This window comes from Apodemus sylvaticus, chromosome 11 (assembly GCF_947179515.1).
Source record: "Apodemus sylvaticus chromosome 11, mApoSyl1.1, whole genome shotgun sequence".
Taxonomy (NCBI): domain Eukaryota; kingdom Metazoa; phylum Chordata; class Mammalia; order Rodentia; family Muridae; genus Apodemus; species Apodemus sylvaticus.
Genome location: NC_067482.1, coordinates 75165090 through 75190171, shown reverse-complemented (window position 1 = coordinate 75190171; position 25082 = coordinate 75165090). Strand labels below are relative to the sequence as shown.

General features: G+C 50.8%; 2 protein-coding genes across 2 annotated transcripts in view; both read left to right on the top strand.

The window, feature by feature from the left end:
- The window catches only part of Ablim2 (actin binding LIM protein family member 2), a 126529-nt gene extending 117208 nt beyond the window's left edge, over positions 1-9321 (top strand). The window contains exons 21-22 of the mRNA XM_052199151.1: positions 34-114; positions 8183-9321. Of these exons, the coding sequence (XP_052055111.1) occupies positions 34-114; positions 8183-8296 (195 nt within the window). The 3' untranslated portion in view covers positions 8297-9321. The remainder of the gene's footprint in view (positions 1-33; positions 115-8182) is intronic.
- Positions 9322-18016: 8695 nt separating this feature from the next.
- Positions 18017-25082, top strand: part of Afap1 (actin filament associated protein 1) — a 111232-nt gene continuing 104166 nt past the window's right edge. The window contains exon 1 of the mRNA XM_052198755.1: positions 18017-18176. The gene's annotated coding sequence lies outside the window, so the exon portion shown is untranslated. The remainder of the gene's footprint in view (positions 18177-25082) is intronic.

Sequence of the window (25082 nt, the reverse complement as noted above, 5' to 3'; positions counted from 1 at the left end):
TCTCAAGATAACTCTGTGGTGTTTTTCCTGCAGATATATCCCTATGATTCCCTCATCGTAACAAACAGAATTCGTGTGAAGCTGCCCAAAGACGTGGACCGGACACGGCTGGAGGTAAGGTGAGGTAGGGAGATATCTGCTGAGATGCCACGGATCTCGGCCACACGATCAGGTTCCCCACACACATACCAGGAGAGGGTGCTGCTGTGGGGTAGGCACAGGGCTCAGAACCAAGGACCCAGCAATCCTCAAAGGCAAAAGAACATGGCCCCAGACCCAGCTATGTTGGCTTCGCAGAGGGGTGGGAAGTCTGGGTAGCGTGGCACACCGAGGTGCCCACGGTGGTCCCACGCCACGTGTTGCTGTGAAGAGAGGGCCCAGCTTGAATGAGAAACTTCCTGACTTCTCTGCTGGTCTCCAACAAGGAGTTCATCCGAAGAAGACAAGGGTGGGTCTGAAAAGTCCACGTAGCCACAGTAGAGAAGTGTCTGGTGGTTCGCTCTGGCCAGGGGAACACTGTGTTGAGTTCTCACTCCATGTCAAGGCTAGAGTGCCCTGTTGCATGGCCCTCAGTTCCTTCAGAACCACCCAGCAGTCAGTAACATCAGTGGGGGGATCCCCCTCTTGAACCCCGCGCAGAGGTGCTGCCTTTCCATGCCTCTTGCTGTGGTGAGGGCATTTGCAGGCTCCTTTGGGCAGAGGCTGCCTTCCACCTATGCCCCAGGCAAGTACTGAACCCTGCATTACCTTCTCATGGGGGGCAGTGGCTTCATGTGTGGCCAGGAGCAAGAGAAATAGACATAGCCAAGGGACCCCAGTAGGGCTAGGGCTTTGGAGGGTTGACCAAGCAGAGACTAAGTACTTTCACAAAGAGGTGGCCTCTGAGGTGGGACAGATGGGCCTGGCAGGGGCCTGTGCTTGGGTATAGGGTGTGGAGATCCTGTCTATGTTACAGAGAGCAGGCTCAGGCTTACACTGGAAATCAGTAATTTCCATGACTGAAGGGCCCCTTCAAGTGTGACTGGATCAAGGTCAAAGCAGGATTTCACATACTCAGTGGCTGAGTTTCCTCTATTCTGGCTCTAGGGAGACACCTTCTCCCCTCCAGAGCTCAAGGTCTCTGGGGGAGAAAGCCATCTCTCTTATCTGTCTTTGTACAACCCACACTGAGCCTCTGGGTCATCATTACCCAACCCCTACCCCTCAACCAACCAGTTCTACCCAGGGCACAGTCCTGAGCAGCCTGTTTTACCTGGAGTTAAGTTGGCTGCTGGCGCCGCTGCCTGAGCTGGAGAGACCCAGGTCGTTCCTGCAAGAAACTGAGACCTGCCACCTGAGATGGAAAGAGAGCTGCAGGGCAACAGGCAGGTGGCAAGTGTCCACCCAGGGAGGGGACAGTACAGCACAGCAGCGCACGGCAAGATCGCCAACGAGTGGTTACTCAATGCAGCCAGTCTACATAGTGCATACATGTGGCACCAGCGAAGGATCCGCAGAGCCAAAGCTATGGTTAGCAGGGTGCTTGGAGATCCCTGCAAACGAGGAAAGGCCAATGGGGCATTCTTGTGTATTTAGATGTGTGCACCATTTGTGGGAAGGGCCAGCGGCTGGACTGGCTCAGAAGCTGTGTGAGATTCACAGGATAGGGGGAGGCTGGAGGCCACTCGGATAGGACTCTACCTGTGGTCTTAAGAGACTGGGTCTCAGGAGTGTCAAATGTGACATTGGCCTTCCCTGCAGTTGGCAGCAGCATCAATGGCCCACAGTGGGATGTCTTGGCTTCTAGCTGAACCTGGGCTTATACATGGTGGGGTCATGGCCAAGCGCACTACTGCTGTATAAAGGGGGCCCCGCTGACCATTGGTAGCTCACCGGTCAGGACCACCTGGAGAGTTCTAATTTGCTGTGACTTGAATCTTTAAAAAGTGTGGTGCCCTTGTGGGTTACTGAGGATGCTGGGACTAAAGCCTCCTCCCTGAGATGCTGCTCCAAGCTCAGACGACAGACAGACATAGCAGCTCCTGCAGCTCCCTTTCTTCTTGTTGGAGCTGGGCTGTGTCTCAAGTGACTTCTGTTTTGCTTGGGAATGTGTCTGACAAAGCAAGCTAGAGTCTGGAGAGAGGGTTCCACAGCTGGGTGACCCCACCCAAGAGCATGGGGAGAGGGTTCCACAGCCGGGTGACCACGCCCAAGAGCATGGGGAGAGGGTTCCACAGCCGGGTGACCACGCCCAAGAGCGTGACTCTCACTATTCTTCTCCTTCAAGCTCAGCAGCCCCAGGAGGTGGAACGGTTACCACAGTGGGACACTTGTCCTTTCTTCCTTATCAGCTTGGGGACAGGGATGTGGTCCTGGAGGAGTGGGCTGGGGCTTTCTTGGAAGAACAGATCCCCCGCTTCCCCAAGTCTATGTTTGTGTCACGGGAGAGAGCTCTAGTTTTATAGTGACACCTATTTACAGCTTGTAAAAAAAATAATCCAGAGCACCACACAGAGGAATGGGGAGGGGGAGAGCCTTCTGGAAGTCCCCCGTGCCATGTCTTCAGGGTGGACAAGCTTCTACAGATCTCTCCGGCAGCAACCAAGTTGTCTTTTGGATAAGGAGAGCTCACTGTATTCTCAACACAATACCCACTTTTCACCTGAGTGATAACACAGACTCTTTCTGTACCAAGGAGCCCCAGGCAGGCTGGCTTCCTGCAGGTCCTGTGGACAGGGCTGCCACTCACAGGCTCATTGGCTGAGCCTGTCACACAGCATCACGTGCCACAAGGCAAGCTGGGAAGTGAAGTTAGTCATGGGCAGGAAGAGACTGTGGGTGTGGTGGGCAGCTGATGGCGTCCTCTGTAGCTAGCAGGGCTTGGCCCCTGACTGCTGACTATCACCATCAATACTCAGTGTCAGAGTTCTCAACCAAGTGCCCCAGTCAGTCATTTATAGACGCGGGTACTCATTGGGACCCTAAGGAGGTCTTTGAGCAAAAAACAGACACGAGCTCTGCCCTGGTAGAACTGATCTGATTTGAGAGAGGGGCGTCCATCAACTGATTATTCAAATGAGTATGTGTTAGTGTTCTAAGGGACAGGAACCCGGGCTTCTTGTTTCAAATGAGTGGATGGTAATGGCGTAGGAAACGTGCTTGTATGTGCCTGCGTCTATGAAGATTTGTTAGAAAACCACGTGTGCAAGGCCAGGGAGCAGAAGGGAACTTGGGCTGTTTGAGGAAGGAGACCCAGAAGGGACCTCTGAGACTGGAACAGAGCAGGTAGAGGGAGGGAGAGCTCAGGCCTCACAGGGCCCTGGGTTGTGCTAAGTGACTTGGCCTTTAGTCCAGTGACAGCGATGCCTAAGGTAGGTTTGCAGTTTACACCATGCCCCGTGGCACAGCCTAGTAGCAGTTAAAGGTGCCACACAGGGCCCAGTGTGTCACTGTGTGTGATGAAGGTCGGCGACGTGTATTTTGTTGTAAAGATCCTCTCTGACCGTGCTGGGGGTTGGATGGATCACACATTTCCATGCATGGAGCAAAGGCCAGGTCTCGATCCTCTGACGTGGGGTTCTTTGTCCTGGAAGATCTAAATTTCTGTCCTTGGCCATAATACACCAAGTGCCTCCTTCCCGGAGAAACCCAGGTCCCTGTGTGTCCTTTCAGTGCTTGAATTCTGAGGGCCTGTTGGGCCCAGAGTTCCCAGTTCAAAGGATGGGAATTCTGCTGCCTCTGATGAAAAGACATGTCCTCACCTGAGCCAGTCCCTGCGCACCCTGCTCTGTGCCCATGGAAATTAGCATTGTTTTATTTCCAAGATTGTCGTCTGCCATCCCTGGTGGTGTCATGGGAGGGGCTGGGCCCTGGAGTAGTGAGAGCTGACGTGACTCCGGTTTCTGCAATTTCTACCTGTGTGGCCGTGAACAAGCAACCGTTCTGGGCCTGGTCTCACCTGTCAGGTGACAAGGGCACTGTTCCCTGGACAGTTGCATGGATTTAAGTCGAGGCTCAGAAATGCTTAATTGAGCACCTACCATGTTAAGCAGCAGGTGGACACCTGTATGCATCCCATCCACCAACCTGAGTGATAGCCCTTCAGATACTGAGCTCGTCATGGAGAGGGGCCACAGATGTGGCCCAAAATGATGCTTATAGGAAACAGGGAGAGTCGGTGTTACTGTTTACAAGGATGCAGGGCAGTGACATCAGCAGTGGGAGAAAAGTGCTTGCATAGTACCCCGTGTGACAGCACAGACCTAGACACGGCTGGGAGGCACACAGTGCCACAGTCCCTCCTGTGTGCCCAGCTCATTTTGAGCACATGGCGCATTTAACACTTCTTTCACAACCCCATGAGGCATCCAGATGGCTTCCAGGGCCCGTGTTTCCCACGAGGCAGATATGGGATTCAGTACTCAGTACTGCTCTGTTAATATGGAGATGAATTGCCCAAGGAACATGTCTTTTAAATTGCTTTTCTCATATAGTTTCTCACAACTATGAAGACTGACACACAGACCTTAGAAGCATGCATGCAGGTTTCTAACTCTGGGATTGTTACTTCTAAAATGAGGTGACTCAAGAGGCTAAGCACTGAGGCAGGCCTTATTTGGTTCTTACAGCCTTCAGTCCCTTGACTGAGGCCCACCCACATTTTTTAGGGTATAATTATTTTCTTATAGACAGTTATTGATGATAACAATGCCCACAAAACACCTTCTGTGGTAGCATATGACCAATGTCTGACCAAAATACCAGCCCCAGGGCTTGGAAGAATTAGTATTTCCAATGTAGAGGCCAAGAAAGGTGAGTGAGGTGTAGAAGCTCCTGCCTCCAGGAGGCTATGCATGGCCGTGTTGGTGTGTCACTCAAAGGTGGCGGCTCCTGGTTTGGAGTTCTGAGTTCTTCCTAGGGGTCACTGGGGCCTGTGAACTGGGACGAGGCTACTTCAGAGGGCCTGTAGTTTTCCTGGGGTCCTCACACTCCCTGATGCTAATTGTATGTATGTGTGTTTGCTGGCATAGTACGCCCAAGGGCACTGCACCTGGGAAGCAAAGATCTAGAAATTCAAGTGTTCTTTCTCTGCTCAAATTTGTCCAGCCAGTATGATGAGGACAGAGCACCCGGCCCCTGATGGCCACACGTGACCATGAGAGGTCAGAGACACCCCCCCCAACCCATTCCCAGGGCATTCCTGATCCAGGTGGAGAAGCCCTTCTTGAGTACTGTGGGTCAGGAGGACCAATAGAACTGGGGAGGGGTCTCGTGTCTGCCAGCTGGCAGGAGGCTCACTGAGGAGCTGCAGTGGGCAGAGGCTGGTGGCTGAAGGGGTGCTAGATGACCTCAGCCACCCGCATGGTCCCTGAGGAAGGAAGGGAGACTAGCACGAGCAGAGACCTGCTGCCCTTCTGGAGTGGACAGTCATCCAGCTCGGCTGGAATTCAGTGTAGAGGACTCGGTGTGGTCTTGGGGCGCTCTTGGGGATCACAACCCAGGCACCCTCATCTCTGGAGGAGGTGACATTTGAGTCAGGGTCTATAGAATTAGATGTTACTGGTAATGCAGGGGGAAGGGTGCTGAAGTCCTTAGGACTTCTACCATGCATCCATGTCCCCCAGGAGTGGGACCGACTCGCTCTTCAGAAAGGCACCATGTTGGGCTTTCTTCCTGTAGCTATGGAATGAGCTTGAAGCTCTTGGCCTTGGCTAGCACCTGAGGAGCCAGAGGGCAGGGAGTAGCTGAGCTCAAATAGCTATGTGAGCCTCTGTGGTCAGCCACATCCCATAGCTCTTCCTGCTTGGGAGGACACCTGGGGATCCAGAGGCATTTCCCACCAGGAGACACTAACATCCTCTGCTAACCAGTGTCTCCTCTGACCCTTGCTCACTCTCTGGAACTCAACAGAACCTGGACAGCCAAGACCTGTCCCCTTCCACGATGAGCAAATCTGTCAGAAGCTGGAGATGTGGTGGGGCTAGGACTACTGGCCTCAGGTCTTTCCCTACCAGCAGTTCTGCTACCCTGCCCCCTACCACCTCAATCAATGCACTTTATCAATACCAGCTGTCACTCGTGTGTTCCTTCCATCATTTCATTCATAACCAGCTCTCCTGGGTTGGGCTATCACACAGAATAGCATGCAAGCCAGCCTGGGCTACATAGTAATCTCAAGGCCTGCCTGGATTGCATAGTGAGAGCTCATCTCAAACAATGACCAACAAAACAGGGGACTGTTCCCCCAAGCCACCTCACCAGCACTTTCATCTCTGGTGCTCCTATTAAGCTGGTCTCATGCCACCCCACCAGGTACCCATTCCTGGCTTCCTGGTGTCTAGAGTTGGTCTTATAGGCATGGGGCCAGTATTGGTTGAGTAATGGCACAGTGGAACTTTTGTCTTATTGTGACCCTGGGCTCGCTGAAAGCATTCTACAGGAAGTTGGAAGAGCAAGAACAGGCCTGAAAGGGTTATGGAGAGACAACACAGTGTCTTCTAAGTCTTGATGGGCTAGCAGTGGACTGCTTAACATAGCAAGTCATCCTGATCTCACAATGGAGATACTCAGTTCTAGCCCAAGATGCTCTCCTGTTTGAAAACATAAGACAGTCCACATGCTAAGCGTCTCCACATAGGTGGGGCTTGCTGGATGCTGTGCCCATCGCTGTGTGATTACATGTGTGACTCCAGGTCCATCTCCCAGATCACCCACTGCTGAGGCTCCAAAGCTCAGAGCCCATAACACAGATTCAGTGACAAGGTTTGTATTAATGCCTTTCAGAGATTACCACATTCTCTATTCTGAGACAAAATCTCCTGCAGCCCAAGCTGGCTTTGAACTTGCTCCTGATCCTTCTGCCTCAGCCTACCAAATGCTGAGATTGCCTGAGTGTGTCCCCACACCCAACTTTCGTCCGCTTTTCTCACTTAACCATTATAACAATCATTAATTTAGTGCCAATGCGTTAAAGTTGTGGAAACTGTACTCTTTTATTTGCCACAGTGGTCTAGGCCCTCCCATATTGATCACTAATTAAGAAAACGCCTTTAGCCTGGTCTTAGGGGGTCATTTTCTTGAGGCTTCCTCAGATGACTTCAGCTTGTGTCGAGTTGACATAAAGCCATCCAGCACACCACTTAATTTTCTCAGCTGAGAGGTGGGAATTAACCACAACACACTTCCTTGTCATAGTCTGAGTAAGCGATACACAAGGCAGCCTGAGGGAGTCACAGAAGGCTCCGGGTAGACAGGAGCCCTGTTGAGGGATATGGTTACTGAACTCAGCCACAGGGAAGTTTTGTCAGTGGGAGTCAGGAGTAGAGGGGTGCTGTGGCAGCTCCACGCCAGTCCCTGTGTGTCCCCACCAAGACTCTGTCCTCTGGGTTTGTTTCTTTTACTACAAAGAGGCCCTGGGCAGGTTAACGAGGTGGCTCATCCTTGGTGGCAGCCCTGGGTATCCTGAGTCAGTGGAGAGCCACACAGAGAGGACATGTTGCTGCAAAGCTATCAGCAGATTTCTAGGACAAAAGGCCCAGAGCCTAAATCACAGCAGACCAGGCTTGGCCGTGGCCCTCGTACGACTGTTCAGTGGCGGAATGAGACAAAGGTCAGTTTGCAGCTGCCTTGGGAAGATGGAAAGTTAGGATTCCAGCTCTCTCCGGCACTAACGTGAGCTTTAGCTGCAGAGAGAGGAAGCACTGGGCCACCGTGAGAGAGGCGAAGAATTACTCAGTCCTGGCCCAGATGTCGCCTGGTTGGTCAGTGTTTCACCTCTAGCCCTTCGAGGTGCTCAGAAATCCTGAGACAAGGTTTCCATGAGGCAGTGTTGGGATGGGGAAGAGGGTGATTTCCTGGGGTGTCTCTGTGAGTCTCTGTTATTCCTGGAATCCAGGGTGACTGCGGGTTGAGAACAAGGACTGGGGGACACTGTAAATATTGATGGAGACACCTCGCTGTCATCTTTGCATTGGTTATCCTCAAAGGGACAGAGATAGACTGGGTATCCATATATGGTTACGCCTATGTACAGAATTAAGTAGGGATTGGACCCAAAGGACAGACACAAAATGCAGGTAGAGGTGCCAGGCATTACGATGGCGACCCAGGTGAGGAGCCAGAGTTTCTCAGAGCAAAGACAGCTTCTCAGGTCCTGCTTCAAATGACACTGACTGTCCCTCGTTTTTTTTTTCCTTGTCTGAAGAGACACCTGTCACCTGAGGAGTTCCAGGAAGTGTTTGGCATGAGCATCGAGGAGTTCGACCGCCTAGCTCTGTGGAAGAGGAATGACCTCAAGAAGAAAGCCTTGCTGTTCTGACAGCTGTCAACGTCTTCCCAGGAACCTGCTGGGGGGCAGGGCTGAAGGACCCCACCAGCCCCCCTAAAATCCCTGCCTGTACCTTGCTCTGCTTCTCTGTGTCAGTAGGGAAGGCAGGGTGCCTGCAGGAGGCAGGGTGGGGCCAGGCCCTGAGGAGCACCCAGCAGGCATGGTCCCTTGTGTAGCAAGGATGCTCCCGCCTGTAGTTTAGGGCCAGGTGCCAGCTTGACCCACTCCTTCCCGCCACAACTGGGCATCAGGGCAGTGTTGCAGCCAGCTATCCTAGGAGACGGGACAGAGCATTCAGCCAGCCCAACACCTTCCCGGGGCACCTGGTGTGCCCACACCTGTGCTAGGCACTGGGGCACAGAGTGTCTGGGACGTGAGTCAGAGGCAGGCTTGTCGGTAGCAGACCTGACACAGCAGGAATGGTAAGTGTGAGACTCCTCAGAGCATGAGGACACAGCAGGCAGACTCAGGCTGAGGCAGGGGAACCGGGCCAGCGTCTGAGAGGCAGTAGGACTATGGTTTTTTTGCAGTTATTGTGATGGATCTTTTCTGGGGAATGAATGTCGACCTGAAAGGGTGCCCCCCGCTAGTGCTCTGTGTATTGTGCCCTTCTCCCAGATCACCCCTTAGTTGCCTAAATGATATCTTTCAAGTTACACAGAAGTTTTTATTTTATTAAAAAGTATCGCTTCCTTACACATAAGAAGACATATATGCAGAGTTTAGTTTTACGGTCCCTGAGAAGGGGAGCGTCTCCGCCTTACACCCCCACCGCACAGGCCTCTGTGCTTCCAGTCCTCGGCATTCCTCTCAGACAGGAGCCGGTCCGTTTCCCCTCGTCCCTGCTCCTTTATATGTGTCACACAGACAGCCTCAGAGACACTCCCTCAGCAGTGCCGTATGTAAATACATGTGAAATGTATCCATCTCCTTTCCCCTCTGTTATTTTCCCAAGTCGCGAAGAGAAGAGCGCCCCCTGATGGCCAAAGCCCTAGAATAAAGGTTTCCCCACTGTGGCCTAGTCTCACATAAACCTGATCAGTCTTCCCCGTAAAGACACTCACTGTAGCCCCCACCACACAAAACATGCATGCCCAGGAAGCATGCTGTCACGTGACACAGACACTGAATGCAGCGGCAGAGATGGACAGCTAGAGGTGGTGCCTCCTCCGACCTGGGTGTTCAGAAGTGGGGGCTAACTGAGGCCCTGGTTACAGGTATGGAAGAGCACCCCTGCTGCAGGATGCGTGGACACTGTGGCCCTGGGTGACTCTAGCTGTCCCCTCCTCTGGGTTGTCCTCAGTCTCTCACATCCCGGAACATGTCATGTCTCATTTTGTGCTGGGGTTCTCGCCAGCCTGGCTGAGCCGTGGAGGGGAACTTTTGGTACTTAATCTGCTTCCTGCCACTTAGCAGTCTGGACCTGCGCAACTGGAAACCCCCACCTCCTCACTCACGAGGTGTCATGTCATATCTGATCCCTGGGACACCTGGGAAAATAAACGGTGACACACTGTAACTTGCGAAAGGACAACATGTGTTCAAGCATGCTTGGTTTTGGAGGCATGGGCAGCAGGATGTGTGCATGGATCAGGCCAGGCCACAGGGGAAAGACTCTTGCCCCATCAGAGATGGCCAGGAGGACTGGAGCTTTGGCTTGGTCAGCCTTAGGGAGCCATCAGCTGGCATCTGCCTATCTTAGGCAGGATAAGGGAACTAACCCATGTTCTGTGGTAAAAGCTAAAGGGTCCCTCCAGCACACCCCCAGATGTTAGGGAATGCTTTCTAGAGGTGACCAGGATTGGCCTTGAAATATGGTCGCATCAACATAACACAGAAGGGCATCCCAGGCTGATGCGGCAGTTAGGCTAAGAACAGCCTTGTGTGTCGTGGAGCTGGCTGTCTGGAAATGGCTGAGTGTGGGGCCGGGGAAAGGGCTGAAAAGAAAGAAAAAGCCAGCAGGGGTCTTCAGGGAAGGGCTGATGGCATCCTAGGTTACATGCGTGACACTCTCTAATCTTATCCCAATGACTGACAATTCTGCTGAACTCAGTGTTTCCTCCCACAGCCCACCCAGCACATGCTCTGTGCCTGCTATGTAAGCTGCCCCATGGTCTGCCACTACCCAAGCAAGAACCCGGTGCATTCTTATTCGTTCCCTCCTTGAGCCTTGACCATTCTACCTTCGACCTTCCAAGTATCATCTCTCTCTCCTTCGGCACTGCTATCTCCAGATAAGCAAAGGACAGGAGGTGGCAGTGTGACAAAGAACCCTGGGTGCAGGTGCAGGTGCAGGTGCAGGTGCAGGAGCAGGTGCAGGAGCAGGTGCAGGTCTTTCTGCCTTAGGAATTGTGGTCCAGGCCACACTCACTGCTCACAACTCATTTCCCAAGTGCCCCATTGTTACCCAACAGGCAAGAGCAAAGGTCTCAAACAGCAGTCCAGCTGTGCCAAACTGCTAGCCGCCTTGAGCCATGGCTCTAGCCTCAGTGTCCCTGGTCATCCTGACCTCTACAGGGCAGCTGAATGACACAGCCCCTATTCTGTCCATCCTGCATGCTCTGGGCAGCATGATCTTGGCTTGCACACTGGTTTCCCTCCCAGGTGAGCCCTGCTTCGCAAGTGTCTTCATCATATTCCTGGTGTATTCCACAGGTGTGTGTGTGTGTGTGTGTGTGTATGTGTGTGGTGTGTTTGTGAATGCATAGGTACATTTGATTGTGGAGACCAGAGGTTAACATCAGTGTCTTCCTTGATTACTCTCTACCTTATTTTTAAAAATTGTATTTATTATCATACTTCAGTCACACATACATACATACATACACACACACACACATGTGCATGCACATGCACAATCATGTACACACATTTATATAATATGCTCTCTGTTGTTCTATTGTGTCCTTCCCTTCCTGCCAAATCCCTATATTCCCCTATTAAGTCCCCCTTCTACTTTCAAGTCTCTTTTTTAATAGAAAACCTTTCTCTGTGTTGTGGGAAGTACATGTGCTATATATAGTGCATGTGTGGAGGTCAAAGGACAACTTGGGCAAGTTGTCTCCTTCCAGCGTGGCTTCCCTGGGATTAAACTTAGGTCGCTGGGCTCAGTGGCAAATCTTTTTACCAGTTGGACTGTCGTTCTGGTTCTAAGTTGCTTTGTGTGTGTGTGTGTGTGTGTGTGTGCGTGTGCGCGCGCGCGTGCGCACGCACCCTATTACATTTAATTAATGTCGCTTGCATCACCCTCTGTACGGATGGGAATGTGTGTGTGTGTGTGTGTGGGTGATATTTACTTGAGAGTAACTTGCCAACAGCTATACCACTAGGGAAGATGACCTTCCCTTAGAAACCGTTAACTTCCTTTAGCTACTCAGGGAGGGGTGTGGCATTAAGAATGCCTCCAATCCATGCTGGAATTGCATGACTTCTCTAAATCCACCCAAGCGGCCATGAGCCTGTGGGTGCAGGCAGCCACATGCAGAGGGCAGTGTTTCTTACCACTCCTCCTCCTCGTCCTCGTCCTCCTTCTCCTCCTCCTCCTCCTCCTGAGGCTCTTCCGTTCTTTCTGCTTCCCCCGCACCTTGGAAGACATGATATTGATGTTGCTTTATGGCCGAATACTCAACAGTCACTTATTAGTATTTCAGACAGTTTTGAGTCTATGTGTTAATGGTTACCCACCACCAAGATCTCTGATGCAGGCCAAGAGCTGCGCTAATCTATGGATGTAAGCAATACTGTTTGGAAGGCAGCTTGATGCTTTGCGCAAAGCAACAGTAGCAGGTTCTTTTAGGGTCTGTGAACTCTCCAGGTGGGGGCTCCTGACCAGGTTTAAGAGTCTCTCCCAAGCCGGGCGTAGTGGCACACGCCTGTAATCCCAGCACTTGGGAGGCAGAGGCAGGCAGATTTCTGAGTTCAAGGCCAGCCTGATCTACAGAGTAAGTTCCAGGACAGCCAGGACCACATAGAGACCCCTGTCTCAAAAAACAAAACAAAACAAACAAAAAAGAGTCTCTCCCTAGGATCTGGGGCTCAGTGCTTAGGATCCAAGGTTGGCAAGTGAGTGCTGGGGGTCCTCCTGTCTCTGCCCCCCATGCTGGGGTTAAAGCATATTTCCATTCCTGGATTTTTTTGTGAGTTCTGGGGATGAAACACGGGTCCTCATCTTTGCAGAGCAATCACTTTTTGAGGCCCCCACCCCTCTGGCAGCTCTTCATTAGTTCACTGACTGCATTCCTCTCTCTACTGCAAGCCCACAGGGGCTGACTTGAGCATCGCTAGCCCGACATGCTCAACTGTCCTAGAGTGTTTTAGGACCAGGTTGGCAACCAACCACATCCTGTGCCCACTCCAAACTGTCACGTGGAGTGGTGCTCCTAGACCAGCATGGCTCCCATTGCCCTTGTGACGATGAGACTGTTCTGGAGCCACACTATCTGCCCTGCTACCTACCAATATGACATATGACCATTGTGGCTGAATTTAAGGGTCAAACTGTACGCCTCGGAGGATTTAGAGTTGCTACTGCCCTTGCTTGGGACAGGGCTCCTGCCATTCCTGTCTGGCAGGAAGCATTTGCACCTCTGGTCTTTTAACAAGATCCATAGTGTACCTGCTGGGCATCCTCATCTGGCCCAGCCCCTCATCCTTTAGTGATGGTGACACCTGCCATCTGAACTCTGGATCCCTGCATCCTAAGGATCCTCTTACAATGCATCTAGACCTGTGATGCTAGGCAGCAAGGAAAGAAACTCCATGAGCCCCTATCCTCTACCATAGGGAAGGCAAAAGCGTACCAACACTTGCTCCACGACAGTTGGCAGACTATAATCCATGATCTCTGCTTACCAGGAGGCAGAAAGGACTCCCTCCCCCCTCCCCCCACCAACTAGCAAAAATCCATCATCGTCCCAGGTCCTGCAGGAGACATTTACCAGATGTTCCAGCAATTTAGTACTAGCATTGTTCCATGAACTGAGGGATCTGCCCAATACCAGTGGAAACTCCAGGTAGTTTTGTCCTATGATTCTTTAAGTCCTGAGATGACCACAGACCCAAAGGACATCAAGCATCTTTGAGGCCTACAGCCATGCCTCTGTCCACTGGGCAGTCTCCTAGTCTTGACCCCAGCCTCATCTTTCCCTGCCTCCTCCCATGGTTGCTGACCCCTACTTCACCAGAGCTTCTCAGGCAGAACTCCCATTGTTACATTTTGGCCTCTGGGAACTACTCTGGGCCAGCTGTGTTCCCAACTTGTATCAGTTCTAATTCCCTTTCAGGCTCCCTGACTACCTCTTCAGAGGTAAAGGAAGCCAGATCAGACCTACTCAGGTTCAGGCAAATTACATCAGTTGTGGATCCTTCCAGAAGCTAGGCCTCTCCTCCCAAAGTGGACAGAATTTTGGGGCTAGGCAATCTATTCTCCTGATCTGTCCAAGGACTAAATGGGGCTGCCTGGTTCAGTCACAGCTGGGAGGCCTGTTCCCAGCACAAGGCCACCTCTGACCAAAGGAGTGGGAGGTTGGTGCTTGCCTGAGCACCCGTGACTGAGCTGGGCTCCGGGAATGACAGTGGCTACTTCCTGTCCTTCTTGAGCTGAAGACCTGCCACTGCTCCTCAGACTGAGTGTAAGTGCACATGTGTGGAGGTCAGAGATCAAATTTGGATGCCATTACTTGATTTTTTAAAAAAACTATTTACTTTATTTATGCCAGTGTTTTGTATGCATGCATGTATGTATGCATGCATGTATATGCAGCATGTGCGGGCCTGATGCCTTTGGAGGTCAGAAGGGGCATTGATCACATGGAACTGGAGTTACAGATGGTTGTGAGCTGCTGTGTGGGTGATGGGAACCAAACCTGGGTCTTCTGCAATAGCAAGCAGCCAGTGTTCTTAACTACTGTACCATCTCTCTGCAGCCTTGCCATGTCCTTGTTGTTGTTGAGACAAGGTCTCTCATATTCCTGTGGCTCACTGATTAGGCTAGGTTGACTGGCCGGTGAGCACTTGGAATCCTCCTGCTTTTGCTTTCTCCATGTTGGGATTACAAGTAAGATATATCTCATAAGTGTCTCTACAGACCATGTGGTATTAGCTATGTACTGTGGGAAAAAGCTTTTTTTAATGTGTGCATCTATGCAGATGCCCATGGAGGCCAGAAGGGGGCATCGGATCCCTTAGAGCTGGAACAGCGGTTCTTGACCCCTTTGTGGGCCACATATTAGAAATTCTGCATATCAAATATATACATCACGATTCATAACCATACAAAGTACAGTTATGAAATAACAGTGAAATAATTTTATGGCTGGGGGGGTCACCACAACCTAAGGAGGTGTATTAAAGGGTTGCAGCATTAGGAAGGTTGAGATCTGCTGAGATGGAGTTACAGGTTGTAAGCTGCCTCAACTGAACTCTGAACTCTGATCCTCTGATAGAAAGGTAAGCATCCTTAACCACTGAGCCATCTCTTCAGCCCCTGGGGGAATCATTAATCTCTAAAAAACGGAAGTGGAATTGTATAAATGGACACAGCACACACACATATTGCTTGAATTAGACAAACATTTGTTGCATTGTTCCAGGGAGCAATGAAGCATGACATCATGGTTTCTCCAGCGTTCACAGGAGTCCTGTTGGATTTGGGGGTATGTCATGTGAAACATAATTAGAGAAAGACAATATGCACACTGCACTGGAATATGAAAAGAATCAGAAACTTAAATGCTATCTTCCAGAAACTAAGCTGGAAGGGCTCAGTGGGTAAGAGCACTGACTGCTCTTCCAGAGGTTCTGAGTTCAATTCTCAGCAACCATATACTGGCCCACAACCATCTGTGATGCGATCTGATGCCTTCTTCTGTCATGCAGGCATACATGCAAGTGCCGCACTCATATACATAAATTAATACGTCTAAGAAAAAAAAGAAAGAGAAAAACTAAGCTATGCTTACACCTCTGTCATTTCTAATCCTGGCTCTTGGGAAGCTGGGGCAGAAGGATTGGGGATTCAGGGTCATCCCTGGTAAATCCCAAAGTCAACAGGGAACCTATTTAAACAACAACAACAACATTGGCCAGAGCCAGCGTACAAGAGGCTGAGGTAGGAGGACAATGAGCCATCATTTACTTCCTTTCCCCTCTGTCTAAACATGTGTGTGCACACATACACATGCACGCACGCACATGCACACACAAGGCAGCAGATCTAATAGCATTGTGGCTTGGGGGAGTCATGGAACTCAAGCTGGGACTGTGGAGCTCTAGGCCTTGCCGTCCATTTCTGGCACTCTCCTTCTCTCGACCTTTCATACAAGGGTCAAAGTCACCAAACACGGACTGATGCATGCAGGGTGGCTCTCGTTTGGGGTGGGTGCTGGGGGGAGGAGCCACAAGCAAACTACTAGTTAGCACATATGTATTTGTGTATCTATCCAGAAGCATGGCTCACCCACCAATGCAGATCAACCTTGACCAAACGGGTGTGAGACAGAGGAAGGGTGGCGAGCTTAACTGAAATAACCGTGCTGCTCAGAGAAGCCAAGGCACACACACGGGATGAGTCTCAGAGGTCTTCTAGTCCCTTGCTCAGGTTCTCAAGGAGGACATGACCTGACCTCCGAGCCAGGAAAGAGATTGATGTCCTCCCCCTTAGTGCAGCAAAGCCCAGAGTCAGTGCAGAGGGCTCAAAAATAAATAAGTAAAGATATTTTTCATGAGTTATGATTCATTTTAGAAGGAAATATCTGCAATTATGTTTGGGGCCCGGGGCACTGTCCTCATCTACATTTGATTACTGTGGAGCGAGCCGCCCAGAAATCTATGCAGATGCCAACAGGGTCTGTCATCTTAGAAGAGGCCAAGTCCGAAACTTGGATTGAATTGCTTGAGCTTCAGATAAAATGGTGCATGATACTCTGGAGGACTCCTTTATAGTCCTCCAACCCCTCTCAACGCCATGCAGACTCTGTTATCCCAAAGCCTCCCTGGACCCCTGTCTGCTCATATGAAACGGGCCAGAGGTCACCGGAGAACAGTTCAGGATGACAGCGTGACAGGGTAAGACAGGTTGGAGTGACTGGCCTTTAGATATTTCTATTCTTAAAATGTTCCGGGCCATAATGGCCGCCTCTCCTGTCCTCACGCCACCTGCCTTCCCCTCCCCTCTTCCTCAACTCCTTTTATTTTCCCTCCTTCCCTGGCTTTTCCCAAGCACAGCTGCTCTCAGTTTTGAGCAACGCGACTCACCATTCTGCTTCTGTGTCCCAGCCCAGCACGGCTCCCGCAGCACGACGCTGTCCCGGAGCGTCTTTATTTTTCTGTTGCACTGATAAAATATCCGGACAAAAGCAATTTAAGAAAGAAAGGTTTCTTTTGGCCCATGGCTCTCCAGCTGTGGTTCAGCCCATTGTGAGGATGTCACAGTGTCAGGAGCTTCTAGAGGTCATACCACACTTACCTTCAAGAAGCTGAGGCCAGTGAACACCTGTCCTCAGCTAGATCTCTCCATTTTATACCTGAGGACCTGAGCCCAGTAATGGGTACTGTCCACCTTCAGTGTAGGTTTCCCACCTCAGCCAAATCTAGGTAACTGCTCTGTGCATGCATGCCCGGAGGTGAGGTAATCCTTCACAGGGTGTCCCATCAAGTTGACAATTAACACTAAGCACCATGCCAATCAAATCTACTTCCTAGGATAGTTCTCTCTCATAAGGGTCTGTACCAAGAGGCCCCAGTAACTAGGCAAGCAGTTCATCTGTTGGCTCTGGGAGTCAGACAGGACTGAGGCTCTGCCTGGGCTCCAGTGTGCACTGAAGCAACTCACCGAGGAGGGGCAGGCTGGCCTGTCTCCGGAAGTAAGTGGTTTGTAATTTCTGGGCCGTCCAACTGAGGTCTGGTGGAGGTCACTGCTTTGTGCATTGGCTCATGTATGTGGATGTGATCATGTATGTGGATGGGGCTTCTGGTGAGGGTATCCATGCCAAGAGGATGCTCTTTGCAGCCCTGATCACAAGGCCTCATGTCAGAGGCAGAAGGGGAGTCTTCGAGGAGAAGAGGGACAGGTTGTGCAGTAGAGGGAAATCCACAAATATTGTAGAGATACCTTCCAGAACAGTCCTCTAAGGCTTGGGCAGGTTTTAAAGATATTTGAGATATGGATAAATGGAAATGGTAGGTAGCTAGGAGTCATGCCTGGTGGGGGAATACAAAAAACCAAGGTTCTGAGCAGGAAAGAAACAAGATTAATGCTGGGATCCTGAAGTGGGACAGAGAAACGCACCTGTTTCGCTCAGCACCTAAAGGGAGTTTTCTCTTTCTTTCTACTCTTAATGATACCAATATGCTTCGAAATGCTTGCTGAGTGACCAGAAGACCGACAAAGCTATGAGGACTGTAATTCGGATGGCAGGAGATCTTGTTCCTTGTGCATCCGTTTTCCTTTAGAACCAATATTCTAGCTTTGGGATGAGCACTGAGTACCGCTGAACCGAGTCCACGTGGGCGCTTAGCCCAACCCGAAATCAGGTCGGCGCAGTGTCCTGGGTGCAGGCTCTGACCCACGGCCCCGCCCAGCCTCTCTTTGTTCCTCCTGACCACGCCTCCTCCTCCCAACCTTCTCACCATTGGTTAGAGGGCGGGTTCTTGCTGCTTAGGGGGCGGAGCTATGGAGGCAGGCGGGGCCTATTGCGCCTGCGCAGAGTTCTCCAGCCACAGCTCGCTCCGGCGGTGTCTGGGCTCCCGGTCTCGACTGTGAGATCTCTGAGCTGCGCAGGGCCCCGCCCCGGGCTCCATTGTTGAGGCAGAGGACGCTCCGCGGGCTGCGGTCCCTCGGCCGTCCAGCGCTCACCAGCCACTGAATCTTGAGGTGAGGCAGCGGCGACTTTGAACCCAGAGCGGGGCCAGGTTTCCCACGATGTCCCCTCTTAAGGTCCCCAAGTTGGATGCCCTGGGCCGGGCAGGGACCCCGGACAAGGCTGGGCAGGGTCTCCAGGGCCGGTTAGGGTTCTTGAGGCCCTTCAGGGTGTTAGACAGGGCTGACCAGGGACTCCTGACAGGGCAGCGTCTCGGGACAGGGCAGGGTCCCTATACAGGACTGGACGGGGTCTCCAGGACTAAGTTGGGTCCCTGGAGGTCAGAGTCCCCAGGGCCAGATAGGGTCCCCAAGGCCCTGTAGGGTCCCCAGACAGGGCTGGACAGAATAAGTAGGTTGGGAATGGTTTTCCAGGAACTGCTCGAAGTCATCGGAGACCTAAAGGACCGACCGTGTATTTGGACTTGCAGGACAGTCGCTAAGGCTGAACTGGGGTTCCCGGCTTGGCGGTCGGCTGAAGCGGGTCAGAGCGTGTGCTGCAGGGTTGGTGGCCGCTGCCTTACTCTTCGGATGGACGGGGACCCCGAGGGGACCGCCTGGATGGACCTGAGCACTCACGAGTCCGTGCGCCCTGGCATTGTCTTGCCGCCGGGTGGCACTGAGGGCTCTGCGCCTTCAGGTCCTCGTCGCCCTATGAGTGGGCTCTTTTTCGTCCCTCCCTCTTGGGTGTAGCTAGTTGTCACCAAGAGAGACCGGGATGGGAGGGGGGAGGACCCCTGTGTGAGGGCGCCTTCCTGATTCCCTATGAGGTGTGTATGGCTCCGGAGGTAACTACGTGGACTTAAGTGTGTGGGGATGCTTGGCGGGTGGGAAGGCTGTTTCTGTCCTTATATTGGGTATGGTTTCGTGTGTCACTGAGGGTGACAGCGTGGACATGCGCGCATGGGATCTTGGTCCTGTGTCCCATGGCTTGACGACCCAGGCTTTGCCCATTTAGTCCCAGCCCCCCCCCCCGTTTGGGTGTGAATTGGGCACTGGTGTGTCGGTGAGGTGAGCGAAGCCCTGTGCTGATGGGCGCAGTTGCCTCTAAGGTGGTGGACCGACTGTCACCCGCGCTCTTCAGTGTTTTGTATTGTCTTTATTCAGTGAACTGAAGCGGGTAGCGGGTGGTGTGTGTGGGGGGGGGCGCCACACGGATTCTGGAGTAGCCTGCCTGCGAATGTGCCCCTCACCCTGCGGGTCCCTGGGGATCGTGGGGCTGTCACTGTGCTGGGAGCTGGGAGGCCAGCCATGGGGCTACTTACTCCAGTCCTAGGCCTGGCGACCCAGACCCAGAGGCCGGTGCTGATTGGAGGGAGCAGAGCCTCTCTGCCCTCAGCTTCTTGATTTCTTCCGTTGGGAAGAAAAAAAAAATCTGGAAAGCCAGAGAGTTGACTTTGTAACTCCCAGCCAGGCCTGGCAAGTGGAGGAAACTCTCCCAAGAACTTGGCGGGCTGCAGAATGCGTTTGAATCAAGAAAATCCACACCCAGGGAACCAAGCCAAAGCAGTTACAGTTGGAGATGAGATTTATGAAGGCAGCCTTGGGGTGAGGGCCAAGGAGGGGACCTGAGGCTGCCCCTCAGGCTGGGCCCTCCTCAGCTATTAACTAAAGTGGGGGCCATTCATTAGATACTGCTTCCACGAGCATTTTAAAACCCACTTGTCACGCATCAGGGATGGATGATTTGTGCATGTGCATGTGTGTGTGTGCCTGTGCATGTATGTGTGTGTTTGTGGGGAGAGGGCAGGCTGCAGTTGGAACAAGGAGTTTCAATAAGCAACCCACAATTTGTCCTAAAAGAGAGCCTGACTCTAACATCAGGCATAGGATACAAAACTAGGCTGGGAGCCACCCTTGTCCCGTTGTAAGATCCACGCTTAGTCTCTGCCCTCTCCTCCTGCGCTTGCACCAGCTCAGCTCTGTGTGCTGAGCTCCTCCGGCAAGCCTCTGCCTCACCAAACTTTCTCTCTGATCCTTCCTGTGTTAGTTCTCTCCTTTACACATTGTGAGTTTGGGCCAAAAGTACCTATCATAGCTCGGGGGTGGGGGTGGGGTGGGTGGGGTGGGTGGGTGGGAAACAGAACGCTCTGAAAGACACAGACCCAGTTTGTTCCCGGAGCAGGCAGGAGGTGGGGCCACATGAGAGGGCCTTTGTCTACACTATGAATCCAGGTATTTTCACGTTGTTTTAAAGCTACAAAGCCTCTCAAAGATATTAAAGGATTTTTTTTAACCTCTCTGACTGGGTTTGTTTTATGATGTAGAGTACTCGAACAGAGTTCATTGAGTCTAGTTTTGGCTCTGAGGTTGATTTACTGTCCTTCCTGGTTTCTCCTCTAGGTTTTAGCCTTCTCACCTTTGAAGGTCTTCAACCAGACAATTTTAAGGAACATTCTTGGCCCTAAACCCTTCATTCTTTTAACCAAATATAGCAGAAGGAGGTTGGCCTATGGCAAAGATATGAAGGAGATATTTGAAAAATGTAGTCTAAAGAGCAAGCTACTTCCTTGCTTCTCAGTTTCTTTTTACAAAGGTTGAGCCAAGGACTGAGAGATGGCTCGTGGTCAAGGTGGCTGGCTGCTCCTGCAGAGGCCCTGGAGCTTGAATCCTATACCCACATGGTCTAGATCCAGGGCACCCAGTGCCAGCTCTGGCCTCTGTCGACACCGTGAGCACATGGTATGACAGACACATGAAAGCAAAACAACCATAGACATTAAGTAAAAAAAAAAAATAAAATAAAATTTAAAAAGGTTGAGTAAGATCATCAGTGTATGGGACAAGTGTATACGATGGAAGCTCGTACTTTTCGGTGTCATCTTGCACGCTTTTTGAAAAATTATTAAAATAATTTGTTTTTGACCTTTTTGAAGATTTACACCCTTCACACACACACACACACACATACACCAGAGAGGGGTATGTGTGTGTGTGTGTGTACGTGTACATACACATGGAATGAATGCCTTTTGAGGTCAGAAGAGGGCATCAGATCTGTTAGGTCTGGAGTTGCAGGCAAGGGGGGGGGCTGTGGGTGCTAAAAACCAAACTCCATGCACAGCAAGCATCCTTGACCATGAACTGTCTGTCTCTCAGCCCTCAGACTCTCTTACCCACAAGGCATCTCTCCAGCCCCTTTGAACCCTTTATATTGTGTTTTGTTTGCATCTCCACTGTATCACATTCCTCCCTTAATGAAGCCATTGGGTGCAGATCTGTTTTCAAGAGCATCTGTTGGTGTGTTGTTGGATGGAGTCTGCCAACTGTGCATTTCCAGGTCCCAAGCTATAGCCAGGATTTTACTTGAGAGGCTCTGAAGCGAGTGGAATCTTGAGAGTGCCCCGGAGTCGATGCCCTGGGCTCTGTCTAACCATTGGAAGGCTCATTTAATTGTAGTGTGTGTAAAAAGGACATGATGTGTTAAGGGATTGATAGAGGAGTTCAGCTCTAAGGAGCAGAAGCCAACCCTTCCGTGAGTCTGTGCTGAGGTGGGAATTCAGTGTGCAGAGTTTCTTCTAGCTGTGTGTGTGTGTGTGTGTGTGTGTGTGTGTGTGTGTGTGTGTGTAGGAAGAGCACAGTTCTCTCTGCTATCTAGATAATGGCAAGGATAGAAAGTCAGTGATGGCTGGTCTGTCGAGGGATGGTGCTCCTTGCTGTGACATGTCCCCTTTTAATTTGAGTTTCTCTCCTCAGTTTCATTCATAGCTGCCTTGATTTCTGTCCAGACAAAGTGACAGGGGTCTCTGTGGAGAGATTGCACAGGGCTAGGGGTAGAGCTCGACTTCTTCACTACTGTCCTCTTGTGGGTGTTCGCCTGTCACTGATCACAGCAGGTTGGTTAGGTGCCATTTGTCTGCTCCCATCCGTGGCTGGAGATTTCTGTGGCTGCCACAAGGGTTTGAAACGATGTCACTTCCCTTATTCTATATCTTGACACCTCTGTATGTCACCATGTAGCCCTCGCATAACTGTGGAGGATTGCTTTTTTCAGACTGTATGCTGTGGTGTCACTACTACCCAGCGTTTCCCAGGCCACCTCTCCCACTATCAGGTTCCTGTGTCTGTTATTGCCTTAGGGCCCAGAACTATTGTGTGTGGACAGGATGGAGATGTGGTGGGGTTAAGGATGGCGTCCCATAGTTCTCCAGGAAGGGACTCGAGTTAAGAGTTCGGCTTTTGGATTTTTTTTTTTTTTTTTTTTTTGAGACAGGGCTTCTCTATGTAGCCCTGGCTGTCCTGGAACTCACTCTGTAGACCAGGCTGTCCTGGAACTCAGAAATCCGCCTGCCTCTGCCTCCCAGCGTGCTGGGATTACAGGTGTGCGCCACCAGCGCCTGGCTTAGAGTTTGGCTTTTTAAGTCAGGTTCTCTCAGCCTCAGTTCCTTCATCTGTGCAAGTTAAGTGCATTAGTTCTTAGCAATGCCTTTAAAAATATTATTATTACTATTTGGAAGGTTCAATGCAATTATAAATAGAAAGGATCTTTTTTTAAGTTGTAAAATCATATGTTGCTGAAGTTATAAAAGAATGCAACATTAAGGGTTGATTTTTCTTTGCTTTTCTATACACACTCAAGAGTCCTGGATGCGGTGCCAGGAAACTTAGCATTGTTTTACACCCTGAATGATCAGTATCATTTGGTAGGTGTTTTGGGGAAATCAAGTTCAAATTCCAGTTTTATATGGTTTCTATGAAAATGTGTGTATGTGTGTGTGTGTGTGTATGTATGTGTGCGCGCGCACGCACGCGCGTGTGTGCTTGTGTGTGTGCGTGTGCGTGTGCGTGTGCGTGTGTGTGTGTGTGTGTGTGTGTGTGTGAGCTTCTGATGGCTTCTCTCACAGTTCAGAGCCACAAGTGCCTTCCTTTTATGACTGATTTCTTTCTTGATCCTTGGCTCCTAAGGGACCTGACTGGAGATTCAGAAAGGTCAGGGAAGTCAGAGGTCAAGAGCAGGAAGACAGCCACTTGCTGCAACTCAGTATCCTACTCATGAGGGGCAAGTGTCAGGGTGAGGCCAGCTCTGGCAGCAGGAGGGTCCATCTTGGCGGCCCTACACTGCCTGTCCCTGGGCCAGCTGTCAGTCCGACTCCCATCTCTTCACCAGTTTCTACTGAACACTTTTGTTGCTCTAATGTTACAACAGAACACGGAGGCTCACAAACTCAGCAGTGGGAGGAATGTCTGTTGAGAAATGCAGATATTAATATACAGCATCCTATGTGTTAATACAGACATACAGAATTCCTGTGGTGTGGGAAAGCACAGTGCTGTGACTGGTGACTAAGTGCAGTAGCCAGCCAGAGTTTCCTAGGGGGCGTTGATGGTTGAATTTCCTGCAGCACTGGTATTGCTGGACTGGTAAAGGAAAGGCAGTGCATTGTGGGAAATGGAAATTTTGAGGGGTTCTGGACAAATTAGAATTCCTGAAATCTGTGGCGGTAATGAAGACTGTGATCTATTATTTTGGATGAAATGTAGCCATCCCTGTTCTTTTGTGGTGTGTGTGTGTGTGTGTATGTGTATGTACGTGCCCCCCCCCCCCCGCGTGCATGTATGACTGAACCCAGGATCTTGGGCTAGTAAGGCGAGTGCTTTGCTATTAAATGAAATTCCACCAGGTGGTAGTTGCACATATAGCCTTTAATCCTAGCACTTGGAGGCAGAGGCAGGCAGATCTCTGTGAGTTAGAGGCCAGCCTGGTCTACAAAGTGAGTTCTAGCACAGCTGGGAGAGAAACTCTGTCTTGAAAAAAGGAGAGAAAGAAAGAAAGAAAGAAAGAAAGAAAGAAAGAAAGAAAGAAAGAAAGAAAGAAAGAAAGTAAGAAAGAAAGTAAGAAAGAAAGAAAGAAAAGAAAGAAGAAAGAAATCCAGTCCTCAGCCCTGCCTCTAGTTTTTTTTTGTTTTTTGTTTTGTTTTGTTTTTGTTTTTTTGATTTTTGGTTTTTTGGATTTGGTTTTTTCGAGACAGGGTTTCTCTGTATAGCCCTGGCTGTTCTGGAACTCACTCTGTAGACCAGGCTGGCCTTGAACTCAGAAATCTGTCTGCCTCTGCCTCCCAGAGTGCTGGGATTACAGGCGTGCGCCACCACCGCCCGGTTCCTGCCTCTAGTTTTAAGGGAGTTAATGAATGCCACGCCGCTGGCTACTCTTGTTAATTCAGTGTATCCGTTTTTTAGTACCACACACTTAACTTTGTTCACTAACATACACACAACATACACTGTTGCTGGGCAAAACATGGCAAGGTAAGAGTTGCTCAGCTCTAGGGAGAGTCGCTTCCAGGCGCAGTGTCTTATTGGCCATTAGGAGTTTCTTGTGACCATAGGACCAGGCCAGGTTCCTGTTTCCCCTACCAGCTGGGGACTACCATTCACTCTGAAAGGCCCTCCCTCCCTCCTTCCCTCCCTCCCTCCTTCCTTCCTCCCTCCCTCCCTTCCTTCCTTTGCTACCCTGTGACCTTCAGATAGAGCCTCCTGTTAAATGTGATATCTCTTATGCATGTTGCTTTTCTACCCAGAGAAAGTTCCAAAGTTGATTTGAAGGCCGATGTGTTCAGTTGACCACCTAGATAAGAGAGGAAAGAGGCAGTTTGCCATGTTTAGGGTTTGGGCACGAGTGTCTGTGGGGATCAGTCATTGTGTCCTCTGAAGTCACCTGGTCCTCTTACTGCAACATCCTGTGAGGTGACTTGGCTACTTTCCATTCATGGACATGTGAACTGAGGCACCAACGGTTTAAACAAATTGTCAGGGACATGAAGATTCCATTCTGTTTGTATGCATGCGCATGTTTGTAATGTGTGTGTGTGTGTGTGTGTGTGTATGTGTGTGTTTGCTCCCGAAGAGGACCACTTTCATGAGTTCAAGAGTTGGTTTGTCCTTTCCGGACATTGAGCCTGGAAGCAGAGGATCAAACCCAGG